Consider the following 12,504-nt stretch of genomic DNA (forward strand, 5'->3'; position numbering starts at 1 on the left):
GTCCCTCCGGGTCGAACGTGACCCGTCACCACCGCTCTCTGGGCGCGGCCCTCCTGCCAGTTGGTGACACATCTGACTGTGTGGGGGTCGACACCACAGCCCCCAGTTTCTTAATGAGAACGGGGTGAGAGACAGTGTCGAAGGCCTCCCGAAAGTCCAGGAAGACGATGTCCACTGCAACACCTGTGTCCAAGGATTTGGTGACCTGGTCATAGAAGGCACCAGGTTGGTCTGACAGGACCTGCCCCTAATGAACCCATGTTGGTTGCCCGTAAGCATCATCTCCCCCGCTGGCCCCTTGCAGATGTGTTCCTGGGTAATTTTCTCAAAGAGCTTCCCCATGATCGAGGTAAGACTAACGAGCCTATAGTTTCCTGGGTCCTCCTTCCTCCCTTTTTTGAAAATGGGAACCACGTTGGCCCTTTTCCAGTCCTCCGGCACCTCGCCAGAGCACCACAAGCGCTCGTAAAGCCATGCTGGGGTCCCGCTATGACCTCTGCTAATTCCCCCAGCACTGGAGGGTGGAGATCGTCAGGACCTGCTGCTCGTATATGTGCTTGCATAAACACTTGTCCAGTGGAAGGGAACATGGGTCACGCCTCACATGCAGCTTTCCGTAACCTCAGCATCCCTCCTGTGTGTTCAGTGCTATCCTTTACACAGCCTGTGCTCCCCAAGCTTGGAAAGCTGCTATATAATGTAATGTCTTAGATGCACAGAATTGAACAAAACCTGGGTGGCACCAAAAGGAAGGAAACCTGGGATTAACTGATTCTTAAAAAGCCATGAGTATCCTGGTTTCTAATCCAGATTGAGCCACTGACTCTTACCGAGACCATGGGCAAGTCACTTGATTCCTTGTGCGTCATCATTTCAGACAGCAAAATGCATTTAGAAGCAGGAAACTCGGTGAAGATCGATGCTTCTGAGCGGTAATCTCCTAGGTAAAGTATTGCTAGGGGGAGGTGCTGGGGGCGTTACCCAAGCATGTCTCCAGGCTTAGCCTGTTGGTGCTAAAAATGTATTGAAAGCTTTAGGCAGACAGGGTCGTTTGGGTAAATGCAAAATCTTTTATTAGAGCAACTGAATAGCTGGAAAAATTGCTCTTTGCAAGCTTTCGGGCACAGGCACCCTCCTGAAAGCTTTATGCAGGCAGGATCCAGATGCTTCAGGAATCATGATTGCTGCTTGCAGTGCAGCCAGACAGGGGCATTTGACCTGTTAGGTTACCCCGTCTTGTAGTGTTTCAGCAGTCTATTCTCCTTCGTTTTGTCCAGCTTGTTCTAAATTACCCGGTCAGCCTGCCTCCCAGCACGCTGTTCCTCGCTGGTGTTCTGTCTGAAGTGAGGGATGGCGGGGGGTGCAAGGAAATCAGCAGCAACACCCGTAAAGAGCGGCTCCGCTCAGGCAGGAGAGCCTGCCTGGGTCTTCTAAAAGAGAGGCGGCCATCCAAAACTCAGCAAAACTGCCGCTCGGAGCATAGCTTCCACCTTTCCCTGTCATAAATGAGGCCTTCGCTGCTGCTGCCGGTTCCACGGTTCTCCAAGCAATAATGTGCATGTTCCTCTCCTCCATTAGCGGTAATAATCTGTGCAAGTCCCAGCAGTCCAGGCCTGGCTCAGGTAATGCTTTTTTTGGAAGGAGAAGCGCTTCTCCGCATTCCCTTCCTTGCAGAGTTGCTTGTTACCCATCTGGAGCGAGAGGGGGGACCCGGCGACTTCTGAGGGGCCTTTCACAGTGCTCGCAGTCACTAGATACACGGGGAAAGCGGCACGTGCCAACGTGATGCGTAGGTCCATCGGCTGGGCCTCTTAGCGCAAGGTGATTCCTCCTTCATGCCTGTTCTTTGCAGAGGAAACTTGGAGAGGAAGCAGTATGGGGGGGACTCCGGCTGCACATCCATTCCAGCATCACAGCAGTTTATTCAGGTGGTTTTACCAGCATTTAAAATCCAGATGGGAGACCTATATCACGGGGAAGTTATACAGTAAGAGCCACCAGATTCCAGACAATTAAACTTTATTAGCCTGTCTGAAACATTAAGTATTAGCTTAAAAGAATAGTTTTTAATCTCGTCTCCCTGTTGCTGTTTACAGTTTAGCAGTGTGGGAGAGAAGCAAGGCATTATTGCTGCTCTCTGTATTACAGAGCTGGTACAGGGCTGCGCTCCCCGGTCCCTGGAGAGATTCAACACATTGCTTCTGTGGTTGCCTACAGCTTTCTCCAACCCCGGAAGAACGCAGCCTTGTCTCCAAATGTCACTCTTCTGCGACGTGGCTAAAACCCTCCACTGGGTACGCCCCGGGCCAGTACCATATCAGATGCAGTTAGACGGTTCCTCTGAAAACGGTGGGTCCCACTGGACTTCATGAAGCACAGTAGCCTGGTCTGCCGTCTCCAGCATAATTCCATTGACCTTTCCATCTAGACGTATCATTTTTTCCCCCCTATCAAGCCAGCTGCGGTGTAGTGTAATTAGAGTCCAGATGTGAGCTAGCAGCTCGGCACAGGCAATACAGTTACCTCTTTGGGTATCCAGGGGGCCGTTCATTTCTGTTTTGCGGGCGTTGGTTGTTGGGGGTTTTTTGAATTTCCACTTGGAAATAAACAGTAATAGCATCTTGACTTCTTTCATGGTACTTTCCTTTCACTCTCAGATGTGATTGATGATGATTCTGCTCCTGGGCTGCGTTGGGTCCTTAAAATATTTTGGTGCGCTTTGCAGCGTGGAAGCCGGCATTCAGCACAGAGCGAGGAAGTCCACAGACATGCGAAACCCATGGTCAGCCTCGTAGAATCGGCTCCGTGAGATGAAGGCAGCTAGAAATGGGTAGCTTCTAAACGGAGCTTTTAAAATAAAAGTAAATGGACTGAGTTGTTTAATGGCCTCGCGCTGTAGCTCTGAGTCAAACCTGGGGAAGAAAAAAAACAAGTTCACCCAGTAAAAGGGAAGAATGTGGCATAGGCTCCCCTTGTGCTGTCATTCAGGCTGTGTGGCTCTTTGGATCTCAGGTCTTTGTGCCAAGGCTTCCTAGATGGGGAGGGGGGACGTTTTTGCAACAGAGACTCATTCCCTATGGACCGGACTGCCTCCCACCCAACAGAAAACCCCTGTTTGTTGCATCAGAAAGGCAATAATTGAGGTCTGTCAGAGCCCAGGCATGTCCGTGTTATACTGTAGGCTTGCAAGCAACTTCCTTCCAGCTCCTTGAAACCATGAAGCTCTTCAGCCAGCTGGAGATATGTTATTGTGCTTCCTCTGTTCCAGCTTTCAGGGTAAGCCATCTACCTTGGAAATTACAGCCCCACAGAGGAAGAGAGAAGCCACTGAGCCTGCTGGCTGTGTTGTGCACCATCCAAGCAGCCAGCCCCCTTCCCCATGCAGTTTTAGCAAGCTGGATTTATTGCTTATTTAGGGACAAGGTGGGAGATGAGGGCACTTCCAGGCCAGGCCTCCCCATTTCTATTGCTCCGGTGCATGGAGTGATGGCTGGGCAGCAGTTGGCTTCATTGCCCCGCAAGACATCCTGAAAAGCCGGCTGTGCTGGAGGTGTTCAGCTGACAGCGGCTTTCCAGATCTACAACCGTGGAGGCTGTGACACCTGCTGCTGTGACGTGCTCCCGATTTTGGAGGGGTTGTTGGCTGTACACATGTTGGTCTAAGGACATGAGCAGGCAAGTTTCTTTGGGCAGATGTGATATATTTTACTAAACCAACTACATAGTTGGAAAATTTGTTCTTTGCAAGCTTTTGGGCATACACCCCTTTCTCCCTATGCCTGAAGAAGGGCGTTTGTGCCGAAAAGCTTGCAAAGAACATTTTTTCCAACTATAATAAAAAAATAAAAATAATAGATATCACATCTTTAATAATAGGTACCACATCTTAAAGATAAAAGATATCACATCTTTAATTACCCAAAGAACTTTGCCTGCCCAAATTTTGGAGCATCTTTTGCACTGCTGCTAAACTCCAGGTCATGCCTGGGCTCCCCAGATATTTTAACCATAACTGTGCCCTTGACTGGGCCTTTTATTTTCAGCATTTGCTGCATTTCTCCATCTCTGCCCTCACCTCGCCGGTCCCCTTCTCTGTCTTGCCGCTACCTTGGCTTTTCCCCAGCGTCTTTTATCTTGCAAGTAAAGTTTGAGCAGTACGCAGGAAGTTAACTGCCTGGAGTCTTTTAAATATAAGTAACACGCACCCAGTAATAAGCTGTCGGTTGTTTTTTTGCTGCCTGCAAAGAAACATAAACACAGTGCTCATTTCTGGCAGGTTTTTACTGTCAGAGTTTCTCCTATTATATTTATCTTACAATTTGCCAGGGGGGTGAAGTTATTAAGTTTTAGCAGCAGCCATCGATCAAGTTCACAAGTTAACACGATAAAGGCTCTGTGCCGCTCCGATCCGGGAAAATGATGATCCTCACTCGGTAATTAACTAAATGAGAAAGTTAAATCTTACTTGAGAGCTGGGAGAGATGAAAGAGAGGTGTTTGTCAGCTTCTCAGTGGAAATTAGAAGCAGTTTTCTGCAATTCCCTAAGCTGCTGCTCTGTCATATTTTACATAAGCACTGGGAAAACGTCTTGTAATTAGTGCTGTCATGGAGGATTTTTTTTGCTGAAGGATGTTGGAATAATTCATTAGATTATCAAGAAAGGCTTGTGTCCTGAAATGATTAGCACAGTGAAATTTAAACCATTAACGATAACAAGTTTAGAGTTTGCTGCAGTGCAGAGGCACCCGGGGTATGTCTGTGCCTATTTCAATCATTTCTTATAATTAAACATTATGTCCTTTTTTTTTTTTCCACTCCCCTTCACTAGGACCCATCCAAAAATCCTGTTAAGGTGGCTCTGTCTAGATCAGTGATTTAACCAGCCCTGGTTGTGCAAGTAGGTGGTGAAATGAGGCAGCTGCAAAGAAGCGCCACAAGGTACATGTGTCGCAACCAAAAATCCTGTGGCCCTGGTGGGGATGTGGGGACAGAAGAGGGCAATAAGGACACGTTGGATTAGTGTTGCATGCCAGGTCCTTCTCTTTCGGTTGTGGAGGCACTCAAGAAGCTTACTGTCTTCTCATATCTCTGAATCTGATGGAGATGCATTTCTGGTAGGCCCGGTGGCGGGGGCGAGAGGTGCAGGGGTTAAACTTACCTACACTGCAGAATAGGAGGGACCAGAAAGGCCATTTGCTCTAAGTATGTCTACACCACAAAAAGGTCCCTGACCCGATTCTTTGCCATGGAGAGGGAGCAACCGTGTCACAACTCTTCTAACTGCTGGTGCAGATGAGAAAACACCGGTGACTAGTCCAGTAACCAAGAACCCTGCTGGTTTTCTAGAACCAGCCTGAAACCCCGTATGCACAACGGGAATAAACCCAGTTGTGTTTGTAGTCCAACCACGTTACACCATAGACCTAGCACTGTGGCCACATCCAGCCTAAGTTTACCGGCACCCAGGTCTTGCCTCTTCTTATAAATGTAAAGTCTTTAGTCAGGTTAAGGTCCCTTCATGTTCTTAGATGGCCTTGCAATTACAGACCTCTGCTTATGGTCACCTGTACCAGAAAACATCTGTCTGGTCTCATGAAGTCAGACAAGCAATGGCTAGCATGTCTTCACACGGAGTGCTACGCTCAGCTCTGACCAAAGCAACTCGAAGCCAGTAACGCCGACATACGTCTGTGCCAATCCAGTGCACAACTGCTTGGACTGCAGGTCCCAGCAAGCACGTCTGCTGGGTTCAAAACAAAGCAGTGGCCATTGGCTTCTGTCATCTTCACGAGTCGTGCCTCCATGTGTGAACTTGGGCAGGGGGGATAAAAAAGAAGAGGGTTGCAGTCTGTTGCAAGAGGGCTAAGTGTGGGTGCTCTCGTCTGCCATACCGAGAGGTTTTTTCATGCATAACAATGCCGTGATCACTTTGGATGCCTGTGGCTTGCAGTTACTTCTGTTAGCACGGCAGCTAATACATCTTCATCCCCACAAATAACAGAGACGGTGGGCTAATAGTCTCTTCTGGGTTGTGCTTTAGCATGAATATTTAACTTTGTTTTATGTGCCCCGTGTTTGACAGCTTTGCCTCTATCAGAGGGGCCCGGTGATTGTACCAGAAGAGGAAAGTGTTGAATGCTCCAGCCAGTAGTCACTAGTATTACATTGCAAAGGTCTGTCATGAATTGAAGGCAGTGGGATGCAGCAGATGGGGAGGCATCGGGGTTTCTCAGAAAACCAAATCAGCTCTCTCCCTGCTAGTGACCAGGACCCCCATGTGCTCTTTAATAGTACAGCTGCTTGATAGGTTTTAATAACTCGGCTTTTTCACCTGGACCGTAGTGGATTTTTTTTTAAAGGCTTCACTTGGAAATTTTTGCACTTTTTCTTAACTACAGCCCATCGCTTCTTATAGTGAGCATGTATGAGAGGGGAAGCCGTGGTGTGGGCTCGTGCAGAGGTCAGAAGTGACTCTGCTGCCCATCAAGTTAATCTCATTGTAGACTTGTCCGCCTCTTCTCATGGAGAGGCCCACACTAGGCAGAGCCAGCAGTTGGGATGACCCTGAAGTCACTTCCAACCCTAATTCTCTATGATTGGGCCAGGGTTTGACTTCCAGAACAGCTCTGACTGCTGGACCATGTGCTCTTTCATCCCTATTCAAAACAAGCTTTGGGGTCACAGTTGGCATGAGTTGTGCCCCAAAACCATGGCATGGTTTTGCAACGGAGTTGCCTCTCTGGTACCCAGGCCTGGGAGGTAGAAGGTGCTGCAGGGTGGGATTTTGGCAGATCTAGCGGGGCAGGGTAAGAGAATAGCGGAAAGTTTGGGTCAAGGTAAAGTAAGTTATGGGGTGGGGGGTGACTAGTAAGTTCCAGATTGGGGGGACACTTGACCCTCTCTCCAGTGGATGTAAGGCCAAGTGGATTCAGGCTGTGAGTATGAGGTTTTCCCTGTCAGGGAAAGATCTGTATGTGCCCAAATTCATGTCCCACCCAGCGCAGCTTGTAGGCCCTGCTCCCTCCCATTTTGTACTTCTCAGAGGCCGAAAGCGTAGGTAGAGAAACGCGCTGTGTTTAGACAGCCCCGCTGTAAGATCACCGGTGCAGCAAATGAAATGAGAAATGAAATGAGATCGGCTTGTAAAGTACCCCATTCATCAACCACCTTAATCCAGCGTTTCATGGGCTTTTCTGTTTTGCAAATAGCTCAACTGCCATAAAACCGACCACAAAGTCCCTCGAGGCTGACGGTTCAGTACTGTCCATCCTTAATCATTTTATGCCAGCAATGGACTGCGTGCCAGGAAAAACCCAACCTTTCACACCAAGGAGCTCATTCCCACAGTCGCCTTTGTAATGTCAGCAGACTCGGTATAAATAGATGGCCCAGTTAGATGGTGTCTCTTTCCTCTTCCCCCCAGATACTCACTTATGGGTCACTGCGATCCGTGTTGTTTAAGTGACCACTGAATGAGAGCGTTTGTAGCTCCGGCATCAGCCATTCCCCGTCTGCACTGCATCCTTACTGAATACTTCCAGAAACGTGCCCAGCATTTGAGGGGTTGTAGGTCCGTTATGGGGGATGTGGGGCAGAAAAATAAAATGAATGCTGCTAATTGGCTTGCTTGAGCAACAAAACTTAGCAGTGATGGTCTGGTGTCCTTCTACTATGGTCTCAAGCAGTCAGAGATCATTAAAATCCTAATTCAGAACCAGAAATCACATTTTGTTAAAAAGACCCTCTACTTTCTATGGCAGTTCTCCATCAGAAGGTCTGTCCAGCCATTTCTGCTAGAGATGCTGACAGTTAATGCAGGAACAGCACTCGTGCTTTGTGCTTCAAGAATAAAATGTGGCAGCAAATGATGGACCTTTACGCAATCTTAAATATAGTATTTCCCCCCCCCCATTTGATAATGCAACATGTTAAATTACACCATTTTGGTGGGCTGGGAATGAGTGACTGGAGTCCACACGTGCAGGCTAGGATTGCTTGTGTTTTTAATCCCAAAGACCTTTTAGCAAATAACTTAACAGTCTGTGACATGAGACAATCCATACCTTTTTCTTCAGTAAGTAAATATATTGTAATGTCTGTGTAAAATAGGGGTGCTTTTTTAATTTACTAAAATATCCCTGATTGTGTTGACACTGGAGTGGCACACTGTGGTTTGGTAGTGTCGGAGTGGCGATGTAGCCATGATGATCCAGGAAGTTTGCAAGAGGGTACCCAGCCCAAGGAAAGGGAATTTATGCCCAAAAGCTAAAATCTCCCCCACCTCTGCCGTTAGTCCAATAAAGGATATCACTCACACAAATCCCTGCCCCTCGCATTGTCAATTGGCACATAAGGGAAACAGAAATAATATTCCATCATCAAATACTTACTTTATTTATTAGGACAGGTGCAATTTTGTTTTTACTTTGTAAGGGTGATGTAGCTGTGACGGTCCAGAAATTATGGGAAAGGTAAGGATTTTTTGGGGTGAAGTTTTTTTTAGAGCACCTATGTAGTTGGGCTAAAGTTAGACATGCTTTTGAACATAAAGCATTCTTTATCTTCTTTCGATAATTCATAGTGGAGTAGCAAATGCAGTCCTGCGTCTTGTAAAAGAAAGGACCTGCTAGTGCAAACTGCCCTTAATGGCACTGTCTGCCAAATATTTGCTGGGATGCTGGGCAAGACCTCATGGTTGCAGCCAGAATGATCAAGTTTGCATATTAGCAGAATGAGCATTAACGAGGTTCTGTGGGATGTGGCATCTTTACAGTGTGCCTTTAAAACTAGTCTTGGTGGAGTGTAAGCCTGTAGCATTTTATTTTTAGCTTATGCTTTTTTCAGTTGGGTAATAGGATCCTAAAAAAAGGATGGCCATTTCCTTTATTTAGCATTAAATAAAACTAGCTTGCTAATCAGTGTGGGAAAGCATAGGCTTCCCAGGTAATAGTTAATTTTGCCAGGGACAGAGGATGTACTTCTAGTGCAGCACTCCCACTTTTGTTCTCGTTAAATCATTGAAAAGCAAAACTTCACCTTCCTGCCGTTAAGCGATGGAATGAAGTGTCACTTTTGTCATGTCCCTAGAGCCCTTCTTCAAAATCAGACTGTGTTGAGCCCTTCTGGCAAGATTAATAGCAGAATCAAAAACTAAAACCTTTCTGCTGGCTTTGCGTGAAGTGTAGGCAAGCACCAAATGTTTGGGGCATTTTAACACATTTTGCCATATATACTGTCTACCCAAAACTATCGCTATGCAGTTTCCTCGTATCTATCTTGTGCATTTTCTATTAATTGTAGCAGTGGTCCATTGTAGCCCTGAAGCAAATACTTTAGAGGAGGAACAAAATATAAATGCAAGCTTCTGTGGTGCATTGAAGTAGCGGATAATGGTAAATTAGAAATCTGTCTGCACTTTGCTGGCTGGAAAATGTAAGTAAAATTTGTTTGTATTGAGCTGCCACTCTTGTTTTCCCATCTCATCATCGTCCTTTGTGTGCAGCTCCACCACAAACAGCTGTACTGTCCTCCAAGGGTTACAGGCATTTGTGCCCGCTTGCAGACTGACAGCAGCAAATGGGATATGCAGACTCAGCCAGCTTCACACGCAGGAATGTTTTTTCCTTCTGTTGTCTTCCAAAAAAAAGATGATGAAGTAGCCCAAGGTTCATTTCATGTGTTTCCTTCTTTCCTTTCCCAGACAAAACTTGCCAATGGCACTTCCAGTATGATTGTGCCCAAGCAAAGGAAGCTGTCCGCGAGCTATGAGAAGGAGAAGGAGCTCTGTGTCAAGTATTTTGAGCAGTGGTCTGAGTCCGACCAGGTGGAGTTTGTGGAGCATCTCATCTCGCAGATGTGTCATTACCAACATGGACATATCAACTCGTACCTCAAGCCCATGTTACAGAGGGACTTCATCACAGCGCTGCCAGGTATTCTTGCCTGACTGGGGGAAGGACTCTCCATCTTGTCTTTGAAAGAGCTGTGGCATTTGGCTCGCTTTGATACTGGGCCTTCCCGGCTGGTGAATTTTCTCCTGGGAGATGTTTTGCAAAGCAAGTGGCAGGTCCTTGAGTGAAAGGCTCTGTAGGAGTGCAAAGCAGTAGTAATATTTCATTCAGTACTTCTCCCGCTGTGATTGAAATACGCTGTAGATCTTGGCTGTATGTCAAGGGCGTACATCACAAGGAACAGAGCACGTGGCTGGGCTTCTGATGCATGTCTGAATAACAAAACTTTTAAACATTTGACCTGCCCCTTATCTTTGGTTTCTCTTGGAGCTTTTCTTTTCCATTCAGAATAGACCCTTCACTAATAATCTTTTCCTGTAGCTACTGATCGAAGTCTATGAGTTGCCCCTAGAGAAGAAAATATAGCTGAATAATAAGTGGAAGTGTTTATCTATCGATATTTTGCACCTCTCTCTGTATTGCCTTTCATCTGTAGATTTTGATAACAGTTTTCGAATACCTGAAGGGTGACTGCAGAGGGGATGGAAATGGGTTTCTCTTTGGCCATAGGGGACAGTGGAAGTCTTAATTTATCTATATTTTGCACCTCTGTATTGCCTTTTATCTGAATATTTAGATAACAGTTTTCAAATACCTGAAGGGTGATTACAGAGAGGATGGAGTTGGGTTTCTTGTTAACCATAGGGAATAGGACTAGGAGCAATGACCTAAAGCTGCAGCAGGGGCAATTGAGGTGGGACATTTGGAGGAACCATCTGACTTTGAGGGCAGTCAAGCACTGGAACAGGCTGCCTGGAGAAGTTGTGGGATCTCCATCCTTGGAAACTTTCAAAAGCAGGTTAGACGCTTGCCTGGGATGTTTTATAGTTTCTAGGGTCGGAAGGGACCTGAGCAGATCATCGAGTCCGACCCCCTGCCATGGCAGGAAAGAGTACTGGGGTCAAACGACCGCAGCAATGTGATTGTCAAGCCTTGTCTTAAAGCCCCTCAGGGTAGGAGCCAGCACCACTTCTCTTGGAAGTTGGTTCCAGATCCTAGCCACCCTGACCGTGAAGTCGCGCCTTCTGATGTCTAGTCTGAATCTCCCCTCTGCCAGCTTGTGACCATTATTTCTGGTCACTCCTGGCAGTGCTCGGGGGGACAGGGACTCCCCAATGCCTGCTGGTCCCCTCTGACTAGTTTGTAACAGGCCACTAGATCCCCTAGTTTAGGCAGGGATGAACCTGCTGTGAGCAGGGGCTGCACTAAATGAACTTGTAAGGCCCTTTCCAGCCCTACTTGCCTATGATCCGAAGAGGTATTGACCTTTATTTGTGGTCAGGTACTGTGTTGAATGGGGGTCACTGAAGTAGCTAGCAGGATGAAAGCACTGTACAGACAGGTGTATCACCGCCCCTGCGAGAGGTACAGGTTTTGTCATATGAGGACTCTGAGAAGCTGACAGATAAGTGACCTGCTTGAGTTTGTGACAGGACCTTATCCAGAACTCACGAGTTCCTGGCTTTCAGCCCCACTCTCAGTCTGTTGAATCACGCCTTTAGAGGAGGCAGCAATTTGCAATTGCAGTTGTTTGGTTTCGGGGGCTTTGGTGGACTGGCAGGGTGCTACAGCCTTTGTCTCTGGACTCCTAGAGAGTGGTTACGTTGCACGTGACCTGCTAGGGTGCCACAACTGAGAGAGCCATGTTAGCACATCACTCAGCTCCGTCTTTTTAGCCTTAATGAGAAGCAGGGTAGATTAACCCAGCCAGAGTGCCATACAAACCCAGCTGTTTTATTTCAGGTACCCAGGCTAGCTGGGATATCTCTACACTACTTTGCACTAGGTAGACGTGCCCTTAGTTGGAGGAAAAGATCATTTGGAAGAATTCCTCTCACGCTGTGTTTGTCCAGGGAAGAGCCACTTGGGCCTTTGTTGCTTCTTAACCCCAAACGTTTGACTTCTTCCAAATGGATTTGTCAACATGAGATGATAATGGAAAAATGTGGTTTTAATTGCACTTCATACAAAGAATAAAAGCATCGTGGGAGCCTTGCTATGAAGTTAAATATGTAAACTCTCTGGATTTTATAATCTCATTGTGCCCAGTAATCAAATGGCTATTGTAGACTTGGAAGGCAAAAAAAGCATCTCGGTAGCATCTCAGTTCTTGTAAGCACTTGCACTGCATTAGTTTGTAGAATAACAGAAAATGAGGGTGGAAAGAGACCTCAGGAGGTCACATCTAGTCCAACCCCCTGCTCAAAGCAAGACCAGCCCCAACTGCATCATCCCAGCCAAGGCTTTGTCTAGCCAGGTCTTAAACACCCCCAGGGATGGAGATAGTTCCATAGTTGGTCAGGTTGGAAGGGACCTGAGCAGATCATCAAGTCTGACCCGCTGCCATGGCAAGAAAGAGTACTGGGGTCAAACGACCCCAGCAAGATGATTGTCCAGCCTTGTCTTAAAGCCCCCCAGGGTAGAAGCCAGCACCACTTCACTTGGAAGTTAGTCCCAGATCCTAGCCGCCCTGACTGAAGTCGCGCCTCCTGAT

The 12,504-nt window shown here is 47.1% G+C and overlaps 1 protein-coding gene across 7 annotated transcripts in view; it reads left to right on the forward strand.

Annotated features, from left to right (window-relative positions):
- Positions 1–12,504, forward strand: part of BTRC (beta-transducin repeat containing E3 ubiquitin protein ligase) — a 140,517-nt gene that overhangs the window by 97,837 nt on the left and 30,176 nt on the right. For all 7 annotated transcript variants that reach the window (XM_019555896.1, XM_019555890.1, XM_019555893.1 and 4 more), the window contains one exon: positions 9,701–9,932. In XM_019555896.1, coding sequence (XP_019411441.1) covers positions 9,701–9,932 — 232 coding nt within the window. The remainder of the gene's footprint in view (positions 1–9,700; positions 9,933–12,504) is intronic.

This window comes from Crocodylus porosus, unplaced genomic scaffold (genome assembly GCF_001723895.1).
Source record: "Crocodylus porosus isolate Cpor-Errol unplaced genomic scaffold, CroPor_comp1, whole genome shotgun sequence".
Taxonomy (NCBI): Eukaryota; Metazoa; Chordata; order Crocodylia; family Crocodylidae; genus Crocodylus; species Crocodylus porosus.